The sequence below is a fragment of the Delphinapterus leucas genome, chromosome 20 (genome assembly GCF_059928025.1).
Source record: "Delphinapterus leucas isolate spDelLeu-1000000601 "Yukka" chromosome 20, BTC_Dleu_Yukka2, whole genome shotgun sequence".
Lineage (NCBI taxonomy): Eukaryota > Metazoa > Chordata > Mammalia > Artiodactyla > Monodontidae > Delphinapterus > Delphinapterus leucas.
Window position 1 is genome coordinate 56,566,517 of NC_143148.1, and position 13,664 is coordinate 56,580,180.

A 13,664-nucleotide genomic window follows, 5' to 3' on the forward strand; every position below is an offset into this window, starting at 1 on the left:
CCCAGTCCGCCTGCCTCCCCACTGTAGTTCCTCATGACAGCTGTGTGACGACCCACATTCAACAGAGTCAGTGAATATTAATCGTGTGCATTTTGAGACTGATGAATTTTGAAGAGTAAACTTGTCCCTGGCCCCCATGCCAGCCCCAGCTCTGAAAACGGGTGCAGCGTTCAGGGCTGCACCTTTTCACGTGCCTGAGTAAGCCCGGGACCCCGGCGGGTGCAGCTCCAAACACTAACAAACGACCTTCGGACACCTCTCCTTCCAGGCAGGCTGTGTCGCCAACAACGCCACCATCAGAAAGAACGCCATGATGGGGCAGCCCACGGAGGGCGCCTTGATGGCCCTGGCAATGAAGGTAGGAGGTCTGTGGCGTCTGCGTGGGGAATTCTTTCTCTCGGAGCTACACTGGCAGCATAATTCGGTCCTGTCTGAGTGAGGGAGGTCCTCACGTGGCCTTGTCCTCTTCTTGCAAGGACACCGGTCATGCCGTCGCGGGCTCCCCCAACAACCTCATCTTAACTTCGTTACACCTCCAAAGACCCTATTTCCAAATCAGATCCTGTTCGCAGGCACTGGGGAATTACACCTTCCGTAAGTCTTTGAGGGACACAGTGCAACCGATGACACTCCCCTAAGGAGACTTTTTAGATGTTTTTTCCCTGATCACTCCCCCCATGAGATTTTAATACCGCAGTTATTATGGAAAGACCCAAACGAACTTTTTTGTCAGCCCAATAGTATGTTCCTGTACTGTATGGGTGTCTGCTTTATACATAAAGGAGATTTTTTTCACCCCCTAAGAACCCATTTTCACCCCTTGGGGGGCGATGGGATGCACGGGTTAGGATTGGTTTACAACTGGGGAAACCAAGGCTCAGAGCTGTCAAGGAACTGGCCTGAAAGCCATTAAAGAGCAAGTGAATGTGAGGCCTGGCAGGGACCCCAGGTGGTGACCGCAGGCGCCCCACTTCCCAGGGCTCCTTTTGCCGCCTCTTCAAGTCTGAAACATTCGTCCCAGCAAGAAACCCCACAGGTTCCAGCTAGACGCTGTGGCAGAGGCCATCAGGCTCTGCCCCTGGGACAAGAGAAAAGAGAGATTGACTTCTTTTCCCGTGGGACGTTTGAAAGCAAATGGCTTTTCTCTGTGTGCTAAACGCTTGGATTTCTCATCTGCCTGAGGTGGTTTGAATAATGAATAATTTAAAGGGACTGAGCTTTGCATAGAGATTGGTTTAGGATGACTCACTGAAAACATCCCATTTTATTTTCCTAGATGGGCTTAAGTGATATTAAAGATTCATACATGCGAAAAAAAGAGATTCCATTCAGTTCGGAACAGAAGTGGATGGCGGTTCAATGCAGCCCCAGGAATGAGGTGAGTCTGCCTCTCTCACCCTTTCCAGCAAAGCAAAATGCAGACGTCAGAAGAGTTTAAAGTTCCTGGCTACTTCTGTGAGCTTCCAAATACGTGAAAGTACAGTTGATGGCAAGTAAACCTTTGATTACCTTGGGTCCTCTTCTGAGATTGTCATCTGAATCTCTGGTTCTCAAAGTGGGGTCCCTGAACCCGCAGAAGCATCACCTTGGAATTCGCTTGAAATGCAGATTCTCACGCTCCGCCCCAGACCCACTGACTCAGAAATTCCAGGGCTGGGACCCGGTCATCTGTGTCTGCCGGGGATTCTGATACAAATTCACGTGTGAGACTCGCCTACAGTACAATGACTGAGTAATTACTACTGGAGTGACTGCACGTTCCCACTGGTGACACTGACCCCACTGCTAACTTAGGGTCCTTCTTTCGCATCCCTGTGCTGAGTTCTTTACACACATGATCTCACGTAACTCACAACGGGGGAACGAGCCTTCATCCTGAAGGGGGATCCAGGCACACACCCCAGCATCCACCATAGATGGTGCGGACAGTGGGCTCGCACGTGTGTGCACACATAGGTTCTAGGCCACCTGGGGAACAGGTACCAAATTCTTACTAGCTGTGCCTGGGTACCTGGAACAGGTACCAAATTCCTACTAGCTGTGCCTGGGTGGGGGGATTCGCCGTTTTTCCGCCACTTTTTTCTTTTTAAATTTTCTGTAGCTTTTCAGATTTTCTACAATGAAGAAACTTTTTTTTTTTTAAGAGATTTTTATCGCCTTCTACCTTTTTCTCCAAACGTCCTGCTCTTTCTGGAATATGTCACGTCTTGCCCATGCTGAGATTCCCCGTCTCATTCACAGTGGCGGGTAGCTCGGCCAGCTTATCCCAGCTCTTTGCCATGAGTGGACAGGCATATAAATTCCGGGTGCTTAAGATACCTTCAAATACCTTCAAATCTTATTTTCCCCCCAAAGGCAATGGTAATATATTTTCATTGAAAAAAATTATAGAAATGTCACTTCAAAAATGCAAGCTCACGACAATTCTGCCCCTTTCTCCCTCCCCACTTCCACCCATGCTGACACCCCTTAGCAGTCAGAGATAGAGTGTTCCAGGTTCTAAATGTATGAATGCAACACGGGGGGTGGTAGTTTCAAAAGAAGGTCATGCCGTATACAGTGTGGGTAATTTGCTCTCTTCCCTTAAGTGCTGTCTTGGACAGCTTTCCGTGTCAGTTTGCACAAGCTCATTCGCTGCCCACTGCAAGCAGGAAGGCGCTGCGCTCGTGCCGGGGTTACAGTGTGACCCACACTGACAAGGCACCTGGCGCTTAACAAATGCAGAGGAAACGGGTCAGCTGCTCATTTGGGTTCATTCTTATGGGCCAAGTTCATGGTGCCTGCCTTGCTTGGAAGTCTCCCTGAAATAGACATCTAGTGGTCAGTCACACACTTGAAGACACAGCAATGGCTGGGCTATAACCAGTGCAGATACTCTGAGTGACATTAACCAGGGAGTCCGATGTAGGGCAGGCCTGGGTTGGGTCAGAGATCGGCCTCACCCCTCTCTGGGCTGCAAGGTATTCCATCACATGGATTTCCTGTAACTTCTCTAACCTGTCCTGTATTGGTGAACAGTGACGGTCCGGGATAAATAACCCCGCCGTGAACATCTCTGTGTGGATGAGGTGACGGTCACCAAGAGCTGAAGCAGCCAGTGTCAGCCGATTTTTTTCCTTTTGTCTTTTCCAAGGAGCAGGAAGACATCTACTTCATGAAGGGGGCCTTCGAGGAAGTGATTCGTTACTGTACCATGTACAACCATGGGGGTATCCCCCTGCCGCTGACGCCCCAGCAGCGAGCCTTCTGCCAGCAGGAGGAGAAGAGGATGGGGTCGCTCGGCCTGCGGGGTCAGTGCCTGTGGTCCCAAGCCCCAAGCTCTAAGTTTGCAACTAACACTGACTTCTCAAGTGTATTAACGCAGGGTCCCGAGTCAACACAGTGATGATCACAGCGGTGTCAGGCAGGATGCTAATGCAAGCAAAGCCAGGGTGGACTCTCTTGGGCAGATGAAAGATAGGGAGACCCCCACCCATCTCAGCCGCCAGATGACACCCGTTATCCCAGACGCAGCTCATGCGTGCAAGAAGAGGTTCTGAGTTTTCTAAGACAGGTGAACAGGCCGCCCCTGAAACAATGATTTTCCCGATTGGTCGTCCTGCTCACGGCTCGCTGTCAGGAAAACACAAAGCTCTTGTAAATTAATACAGACATTTCATTCCTTGGCCATTTCCAATTTTCTGCACCAGGGCCAACGCCTTCCCCGATGGGCTGAACATTAAACCTCATGTTTCCCGTAGTGTCATATGTCAGCCTGTCCGTTTTCGGAGAAAATGTCTGAAAACACTCTGGAACACATGTATTCCCTCAGGGGAAAGTGAGAAGCGTTGGCTTCCTGTATTGGTTTCAGTTGGCCTAGTTTTCCCCTTCAGGGGACAGTAATTATAAACTGACAAGCCTATAAGGTGAGGACATGTCGGGACAGAGCTGAGCTTGGCAGGGCAGGGAGGGCTGCTTTGAGAAAGGGGGGAATGGTACCCGCATCGCTGGCACACCCCCCTGCATCACTGGTACAGTGTCATGACTGAGGGGTCACAGCTGGAACTTGTTGGCCATAGCTCCCCTCCAGTATCAGTAAGGTCAGTTCTCACACCACCCCCTCTCAGAGCACCTGTCCCCAAGAGCCGGGTCTGGCTTCTGTGCCCCTGAAACAGAGTCCTCTGACCCGTGTTGCCTCCTGCATGTCTTTCTTGACCTTAGTAGCTGTCGCCCCGAGTCTGCTGGCAATGACAGAGGAGGGCAGAGCAATGACAGATAGGCCATCAGAAATGTGCCCTGATGTGCCAGCCCACAGGTGTGCTCGTGGCCACTCCCCGTGGGGACTGCACCACCAGCAGACAGAGGCCCGTCTCCCGCTGGGCAGGTTGTTGCTACTTGCCCTGCTCTCCATCGTGGGTGAGCCGTCAACAACCGCTGCCCTGCACGGGCCTGACGACCACTGGGAAGATCGTCCCTCCCCTTTGTGGTCCAGGGACTTAGTGCCCAAGCCCCTCGCGGACAGAAGAGGGTCTGGGACACGGTGGGGCTGGGGCTGACTGGGGACGAAAATCTTCTGAACCTTCTGTGGGTCTTGCTCTGTCCGCAGTGCTGGCCCTGGCTTCTGGGCCTGAGCTGGGGGAGCTGACGTTCCTGGGTCTCATCGGAATCATCGACCCTCCGAGGGCTGGCGTGGAGGAAGCGGTCCGCGTTCTCTCTGATTCGGGCTTGTCCGTGAAAATGATAACGGGAGATGCTCTGGAGACGGCCTTGGCGATAGGTAACCAGGGAATGGGGTGGAGGGTGAGGGTCGCTACCACTGCTTACTCCTCGAGGGACCTGGTCAGGAGAGCTCACACCTACCTCCCACGTGCTTGGAAGAGATTCTGAGGTTCGAGGACCAGCATCCCACCTTCCGAGTGGGTGTTTGTCTCTAAAATGTTGGCAGGTTCTCCTAAAGAGGAAAAGACCTCGTGTGCACCAAGAACCTTCTCTGCCCTGGGGCCTTCCACCCATGATCTCACCTCATCTCCACAGGCAGCATCACTGCCCGTGCACACTTCCAGTCTGGCTTCTGCCAGTAGCGGTGTGCCCTTGGCAAATCATTGAGCCACTCTGACCCTCAGGCTTTTCATCAGCAGAGGGCTAGCAACCTTCCTCCTGTTATTCCTCCTATTATTACTGTTAGCACGGTTGCCACACCTTGGGTTTCTTCCCCCTCTGTCTTGAGGCAGCCTGGCACCATGGAAAGATCACAGACTCTGGAATCAGACAGAAAGAACCATGTCAGGTCCAGTATTAGCACTTACTAGCCCTATGACCTTGGGAAAGTCACCGCTCTCTGTTTCCTCATCTTTAGAGTGGGGATAAGAGGCCTCTGTTGCCAGTTCATTCTGTGGATGGAATTAAGGTCAGATACCATAGCAGGGGCTCTCTCATTGGGGTCACCGTGGTTTTGTTTTTCCCTGTGGCCAAGGCGGGGCCTGATGTCAGGTAGGTGGAGTGAGGGGCAAGTGCAGGGACCACAGTCTCGGGCCCTCAGAAGGGACTGTCCACACCTTGCAGGAAGAAACATAGGCCTGTGCAACGGGAAGCTGAGCGCCATGTCCGGGGAAGAGGTGGAAAGCGCCGAGCAGGGCGAGCTGGCCGAACGCGTCGGGAAGGTGGGGTCCTCCCGAGGCTCGCCACCGAGGGGCATGGGGTGAAGGTGCCACCTCCTCATTCACTGATGCTCGGCCCTCTCCCGTCTCTGTATCCAGGTGTCTGTCTTCTTCAGGACCAGCCCAAAGCACAAACTCAAAATCATCAAGGTCAGTTGTGTGCCTCTCTGGTCCCTCAGGGCACAGCCCAGGGCGGTGGCGGCTCTGCTCACAAGGTGGTCCAGGGCCCTGTGGTGGCCGCCTCCTCTGCACTGGCCTCTGGGGAGGGGAGAACTGGGGGCCCCGTGCCACGTATACCAAAAGCGGGGAGCGGGAATTGGGTGGTGCAAAGGGAGAAGCGCAGAGGCTAGCCCTCGTTAGTCGGGTGCTCCTTGGCGTATTCCTGTTATTTAACTCCAGGCCTTAGTTTCCTCATCTGTAAAATGGGGATAATGTGAATGACAGAATGACACCAGCTAATTCACAAGGCAGGAGAGGACGAAACGAAGCCAGGGGATTTACCTGGCTGTCCAGTGGTTAAGGCTCCACGCTTCCAATGTAGCGGGTGCGGGTTCAATCCCTGGTCAGGGAACTACGATCCCACATGCTGCATGGCACGGCCAAAAAAAAAAAAGAAAGAAACGAAGCTGAGCCTGTGAAGCCCTTGGCAGCTGCCTGGCCCACCGCAGGTGCCTTCTGATGGTGCATCAAAAACGAAAGGACTAGAACAAGAGACTCCTGTGTGGTTTTCCACACATGGATGCTTTGAAAAGTTGTTCTTTAACACTTGTGTTTTTTCTTTTGTGTCATTTTGGGGATTTTTAGTTCTACAGAGTAAATCTGTGTGCCAGTCATTCCTCAGAGAAAATATTAATACTTATTGGGTACCACATGGATTCAGGGGACGAGTTGATTATTATTTGTTAATGGTTGTTGACTGAAAAAAAAAGCACACCGTGAGAGTTGTGAGTTAAGTTTTATTGGGGGCAAAATGAGGACTACAGGGTTTCCCTGAAGGTGGCGCAGTGGTTGAGAGTCTGCCTGCCGATGCAGGGGACACGGGTTTGTGCCCCAGTCTGGGAAGATCCCACATGCCGCGGAGTGGCTGGGCCCGTGAGCCATGGCCGCTGAGCCTGCGCGTCCGGAGCCTGTGCTCCGCAACGGGAGAGGCCCGCGTACCGCAAGAAAAAAAAAAAAAAAAACTACAGCTGGGGAGACAGCATCTCAGCTCTGAGGGGCTCTGAGGGGCCACTCCGAAGAGGTAGGGGGTGGGGTATGTATGTGACTTCAGTGAAGGCGGTACCAGCAGTCATGCACATGTTTTGGCAGAAGGCTGCTCCTGGCCACGAGGAGCAGACGTCTCTGTTAGTGATTTTAGTGCTTTTCTAGATACGAAAAGTTGTACGAATCTGGGCGCATAAAATCTGCTCCTGGAAACAGCTAACCATCTGAAGGCTTGTTCTGCCAGTTCTTCCCTCGTTCCCGATCTCCGCCCTGAACTCCTTTCAGCGGGTGTGGAAGGTCAGCAGCTGCAGTGGCCAGTGACTTCGACCTTGTAGAACCAGACGGCAAGCGACAGTTTTTAGTTGGCGCGGTGACGGATAACACATTCACGCCTTCGCTCTGTGCCGGGCACTGTTCCCTCTGTGTTCTTAGTTTAGGACTCACAACAGCCGTGATAAGGAGGGACCGTGCTCCCACTTTGCAGATAGAGAAGCTGAGGTTAGGTTCAGGGCTTGCCCAGTGCCCACAGCTCATACGGCGGGAACTGGGATTCAGACCCGGGCCAGCTGACCCCAGTGCCCTCTAGAGAGGGGCCTTTGCCATGGACCACTCAGTGTGAGAGGTGGGGCAGGAGGAGGGAAGGATCTGGAAGGAAGGTCCTCAGTCTGCAGGCCTCCACTGGCCTCCTCTTTCCAAAGGCTTTGCAGGAGTCGGGGGCGATCGTGGCCATGACGGGGGACGGGGTGAATGACGCAGTCGCCCTGAAGTCGGCGGACATCGGGATTGCCATGGGGCGGACAGGGACGGACGTCAGCAAGGAGGCCGCCAACATGATCCTGGTGGACGACGACTTCTCAGCCATCATGTAAGCTGCTCTTTAGATGTTTCTTTGGTGGCAAAAATGCCTGGGGTGGCAGCTCCCTCCTCTGCTGTGGTGGATATACACGGTGTCCCCAGGCCCACCCCGCCTCTCATGGAAAGCAGGGCCACGGGGGCTCCTTCTCCTTGGTGGATCACCGAGGGGCAGGAGGCACTTCAGGAGCCTTGGGTGAGGGCTGGGGTCCCAGGGCTCGGACGAGAGAATGGTCTACAGTCTTTGGACAGAAGGGCGATCGTGGCTTGGCGACCAGCCCCCAGTGGCTGAAGGCACCTGTTAGGACATCAGCATATCCTCTACTGGTGATTCCCCAAGAATGCCACCAAGGAGAAACGTGACCTTTGGTGACACCGTCGCTTCCTTTAGCAGGTGACGGGAGCTGGCTGACCCTTCTCTCCCGGCCGTCTTGGTGAATAAATTCTTTCTCCTCTCTTGCAGGGATGCGGTGGAGGAAGGCAAGGGGATTTTTCATAACATCAAGAACTTTGTCCGATTTCAGCTGAGCACGTAAGTCGAGGCCGGCGTCCCCCCGTGTGCCAGGTCTGGGAGCAGCTCGTGACAGTGCCCTGTGTGTGCCCTGCAGGAGCATCTCAGCCTTGAGCCTCATCACTCTGTCCACCGTGTGCAACCTGCCCAGTCCCCTCAATGCTATGCAGATCCTGTGGATCAACATCATCATGGATGGGCCGCCGGCGCAGAGGTAAGGCAGCGTGCTGGCAGGAGCGTGCAGGGGAGACGGCAAGGGGAATGCAGCAGGCACAGTAGGAGGCGTCTGGTGGGCGGGCAGGGGGACGATGAACTTTCTGCTCCTCTGCCTGGAATGCTCTCCCTGAGCTACCTGCATGGCTCGAGCCCTCTCTTCATTCAGGTCACTGCCTCCAAGAAGTCCTCCCTGATTTCTCTAGCAGCAGCCTCCTCCCTCCCAGTCACCTTACCCTGCTTTATTTTTGCCTAGAGGGGAACATATTTCCTTGTTTATCTGATCATAATCCATCTCCTCTTTAGGATGTCAGCTTCCTGGGGGCAAGGTTTTTTTGTTCCCTGCAGGATCCCCGACTCCTACAATGGTGCCCAGCACACACTAGGTGCTCAGGACGTTATTGGCTGGGTGAATGAGGAGGGAGCGTGAGGCTAACGGAGTGAATGATGCAGGAGGAAGGATGGGCTCTGGAGGCAGAGAGGCCGGTGTGAGCAAGCGAGGCACTTCCCTGTGTCTGAGCACATAGCGGTGTTGCTCTCCATGCAGCTGAATTGTTAGTTACTAATCTAATCACCACCGGTGACGGCTTTGCTCCCCGCCCACACGCCCAGCGAGAGGGCCACCTCTTATGCGTGCTCTCCCTGGGAACGGGGCCGCGAGCAAAGCTAGACCCCAGCCGTATCTGCCCAGTGTGGGCGTCCCCCAGCCTGCTCCCTCCTTGGTGCCCCACACCATCCACTGCGGGCCTAGCCCCAATCCCGCTGCCTTTGAGTTGGCTGAAGGCAGGTCCCCTCAGTTGCTGGGGGGCTCTTCAGTGGGCAGGGCCTGGATCCCATTTCTCCAGGCCAGCTCGGATGAGGCCAGGCCCGAGCTGGGGGCGGGGGCCTCCGAGGTGACGGGGAATGACCGGGCACCATTCAGGACCACGTGCTCGGCCACAGGCATGGTCTTCTGTCACCGAACTCATGGCTGGGGATGCGGGAGGGCGGTGGAGCTGCTGGGCTGCTGGTGGGGTCCAGGCTGTGGCGGCGGAGCAGAGGACGTGAGGCAGGAGGGGCCGGGGAACAACCTGGAGGCACTGCCCACACCCGTCCAGGCCTTCGATGTGGACCCTTTGTGCGTCACTTTGCCGGGTGGCCTCGCGCATTTAACCACTGCGCGTCTTTTCAGTGGTTTAGTTCCAAGCGTCCGGTTTTGTTCCGAGCAGCTTGGGGGTAGAGCCGGTCGACAGGGACACCCTCAGGCAGCCGCCACGGAACATCAAGGACATGATACTCGGCAGAGCCCTCATCCTGAAGATCCTCCTGTCGGCCGCCACCATCATCAGCGGGACCCTCTTCATCTTCTGGAAAGAGGTGGGGGAGTCCTCATGGGCTTGGCCAGCGGGTCTGTGTGGTGGCAGACGCGGGGCAGGGGTGTGGTCCCGGCCCCCAGGGGTGCAGGTGCCGTGGCTGGGGGAGACAAACACACGTGCAGCAGAGGGGGCAGCAGAGCGAGGGGGAGGGACTGCAAGCTGACGCTGCAGAGGTGGGACCGGGTGGAAGGGACGTGAGGCCTCACAGGCAGAGAAAAGGCGGCAGATTTTTTCCTAAATGGGACACAGTGCCTCTCCTGCTTTGTATTATTCCCAGGAAACAATCTGACATCTAGTAAAAGAAACTCCTGTCTTATTCTCAGGAGGTGACTGGGAGATCTTTTTTTTTTTTTTGCGGTATGCGGGCCTGTCACCGCTGCGGCCTCTCCCATTGTGGAGCACAGGCTCCGGACACGCAGGCTCAGCGGCCGTGGCTCACAGGCCCAGCCGCTCCGCGGCATATGGGATCCTCCCAGACCGGGGCACGAACCTGTGTCCCCTGCATCGGCAGGCGGACTCTCAACCACTGCGCCACCAGGGAAGCTCGAGATCTTATTTTTTATTTCATTTTTATTTTATATTGGGGTAGAGTTGATTTACAATGTTGTGTTAGTTTCAGGTGTACAGCAAGGTGATTCAGGTATACATATACATGTATCCATTCTTTTTCAGAACCTTTTTCCTTATAGGTTATTACAGAATACTGAGTTCCCTGTGCTACCCAGTAGGTCCTTGTTGATTATTTACATGTAGTAGTAGTGTGTATAATTTAATCCCAAACTCCCAATCTATCTTCCCTGCCAACGATTCTCCTTTAGTAACCATAAGTTTGTTTTCAAAGTCTGTGAGTCTGTTTTGTAAATAAGTTCATTTGTATCATTTTTTTTTAGACTCCACATATAAGTGATAGCATATATTTGTCTTTGTCTGGCTTACTTCACTTAGTATGATAAGCTCCAGGTCCACGTTGCCGCAGGTAGCATTATTTCACTCTTTTTTCTGGCTGAGTAATATTCCATTGTATGTATGTACCACCTCTTTATGCTTTCCTCTGTTGATGGACGTTGAGGCTGCGTCCATGTTTTGGCTTTTGTAAGTAGTGCTGCTGTGAACATAGGGGTGCAGGTATCTTTTCAAATTATAGCTTTGTCTGGGTAATTCGATTTTTAGTTTTTTAAGGAACCCCCCCTACTGTTCTCCATAGTGGCTCTACCAGTTTACATTCCCACCAACAGTGTAGGAAGGTTCCCTTTTCTCCACACCCTCTCCAGCATTTATTGTTGTAGGCTTTTAGATGATGGCCATTCTGACCAGTGTGGGGTGTTATCGCTTACAGTTTTGGTTTGCATTTCTCTAATAATTAGTGATGTTGAGCATCTTTTTATGCACTTTTTGGCCATCTGTATGTCTTCTCTGGAGAAATGTCTATTTAGATCTTCTGCCCATTTTTTGACTGGGTTGTTCTGTTGATATTGAGCTGTATGAGCTGTTTATATACTTTGGAGATTAAGCCCTTGTCAGTTGCCTCGTTTGCAAATATTGTCTCGCATTCTGTGGGTTGTCTTTTATTTTCATTACTCTAGGAGGTGGATCAAAGAAGACATTTCTCTGATTTATGTCCGAGTGTTCTGCCTGTGTTTTCCTCTAGGGGTTTTATAGTGTCTGGCCTTACATTTAGGTCTTTAATCCATCTGGAGTTTATTTTTGTGTATGGTTAGGGAGCATTCTAATTTCATTCTTTTACATGTAGCTGTCCAGTTTTCCCAGCACCACTTACTGAAGAGGCCGTCTGTTCTCGCTGTAGGGGATCTTTACTATGCGTCACCTTTCCATGGCCTGCAGGTTCAGACAGCCCCTGTGCTGACACGGCCGGTGAGCTAGATAGAGAATTAGGCAGGTGATCGTCCAGGCGTTTAAACCCCAGCTCGCCCATGTGCGGGAGGGGGGATGGGGCGCCAGACAGCCCCCAGCTCTGTTTTTCTCAGGTGTTCCCCACACCACCCCCAAGGAGCAGCTGGGCTCTTGCATCCTCAATGGCCCAGAAGGTGGAAGAGGCCCCCACCTTTGTCCAGCGCGTGTGCTCAGCCAGGCGGGGGAGAGAGGCACAGATCTGTCAGCTCTCACACAGGGGTCCTGAGGACAGGGTCCCCGCCTCCCCTGCACCTTCTCACCCCGTGCACTCGTGTTCCAGATGCCCGAAGACAAGGCAAGCACCCCACGTACCACAACCATGACCTTCACCTGCTTCGTGCTCTTCGACCTCTTCAACGCCTTGACCTGCCGCTCCCAGGTGAGCCCCCACTGCCCCAGCTCACGCTTTCCTGGCCCTCGTCTCTGGGCGGCTCCTGTGCCCCAACTGTGCCCTTCTTCTCTGCAGACCAAGCTGATATCCGAGATCGGCTTCCTCAGGAACCACACGTTCCTCTACTCCGTGCTCGGTTCTGTCCTGGGGCAGCTAGCAGTGATATACCTGCCGCCCCTGCAGAAGGTCTTCCAGACGGAGAACCTGGGGGCGCTCGGTGAGTGGGAGGGGTCACCCGGGACCACAGCCGTCCTTGCCGCATGCACGGGGCAGCTGCAGACCTTTCCGGGGCGTAAAGTCCCTGCGTGGGGCGATCCTGTCCCCAAAGGACTGGGCTCGTTCCTGGACATCTGCACTGGGTAGGAGGGGGCGACGCGATGGGGGGAGTGGAGAAGGCGGGAAACACGGGGGTACCTGCTAGGAGTCAGGGGAGGGCACAGGGGTCTCAACGTCCCGGCCCACCCCCTCCCCACAGCAGGAGGCTCAGAGCAGGGACGGTGAGGCCCAGGGGCAGCGCCAGGATGGACCACAGTCTGGGCTCAGCCTGTGATGTGCTGCCCCAGCTTAGGAGTGTGGTTACCCTGTTGGGGTTTGAACAGGGCCTGTGTCCCTGGGACCCACTTACCTGGAGGCAGGAGTGGGCCAGCTGGTAGTCCCTGCTGAAAGGGCCACATGCAATGACCACAGCTGTCTGGGCCCCAAGCACACATGCCACGTGGGGCACCCCGGGGACTGCCCCGCATCTTCAGCAGGCTTCTCTTCGGAAGCTGCGCCGCGTGGCTTGGCCTTCTCTGCCTGAAACGGTGCTGACGGGGACCAGGAGTGGGAGGAGGTGGCCTGGAGAGCAGCAGTGCAGGGAGAGCACCAGGGCGACCGCCGACCCAGCTTTCCGTCAGCAATCCCAGACCCCACTGGGGAGCCAGAGTGTGAGGGGGCTGGGGAGGCAGCCCCCCAGGGCAGCCTCCAAGGCAGAGCACAGGGCGGGGCACATCCCAGGATCATGAAATGCTCAGCAGCCTCCGAGGTGGTGGAGACAAGGGCACTGAAAACCTTTGGGCAAGACTGGGAACCCTCCGCTTCTCCTTCCCCAAAAATCTAAAAAGCAGGGTCCCTGAGGGTACGGAGAAAGGAAAAAAACCTAAAAATGTTTTTTTACAGATGTTTCCATCCACTGGGAATTCAGGAAGCTTCCCAAGTCTAAAGGAAGTGCAGGGCCTGTGCCGGGCACTATGTCCGTCACGCATCGTTGACAGCAGGGAGCCCAGAAAAGGCTCAGGGGGAGAATGTAGGGGTCAGAACTAGCTGGAGTCGGGCGGGACTGGGAGCCTGAGCCGTGGCCGGGACGTCTGCCCAAGGAACGGTCTCCTTACAGCTGAGGCTTGCAGCCTGCCCGCCCCCCAGCTCTGAGCCGCCTGCAAAGACCAGCTGGTCCTGGTGGAGCTGGCTCTGCAGCGTTTTGGATGCTGGGCTGGGGAAATCTCTGCCCCATCAGGACAGTGGAAAGTCCGGTCCTTGGCTCCCGGGTCCTGGCCCCTTGCCTCTGTGACTCAGAACGAACCAAGCACGGGGAACGGAACTCCGCGGCCCCCTGG

General features: G+C 54.5%; 1 protein-coding gene across 4 annotated transcripts in view; it reads left to right on the forward strand.

Annotated features, from left to right (window-relative positions):
* ATP2C2 (ATPase secretory pathway Ca2+ transporting 2) overlaps window positions 1–13,664 on the forward strand; it is an 89,536-nt gene that overhangs the window by 63,771 nt on the left and 12,101 nt on the right. The window contains exons 15-26 of one of the 4 annotated variants that reach the window (XM_022583027.2): window positions 269–358; window positions 1,277–1,378; window positions 3,134–3,290; window positions 4,586–4,756; window positions 5,542–5,639; window positions 5,736–5,786; window positions 7,538–7,704; window positions 8,155–8,223; window positions 8,300–8,416; window positions 9,624–9,771; window positions 11,962–12,060; window positions 12,148–12,289. In XM_022583027.2, coding sequence (XP_022438735.1) covers window positions 269–358; window positions 1,277–1,378; window positions 3,134–3,290; window positions 4,586–4,756; window positions 5,542–5,639; window positions 5,736–5,786; window positions 7,538–7,704; window positions 8,155–8,223; window positions 8,300–8,416; window positions 9,624–9,771; window positions 11,962–12,060; window positions 12,148–12,289 — 1,411 coding nt within the window. Of the gene's footprint in view, window positions 1–268; window positions 359–1,276; window positions 1,379–3,133; window positions 3,291–4,585; window positions 4,757–5,541; window positions 5,640–5,735; window positions 5,787–7,537; window positions 7,705–8,154; window positions 8,224–8,299; window positions 8,417–9,623; window positions 9,772–11,961; window positions 12,904–13,664 lie in introns of those variants that run through there. The other 3 variants (XM_022583026.3, XM_089903366.1, XM_089903365.1) reach the window with 3 other exon arrangements.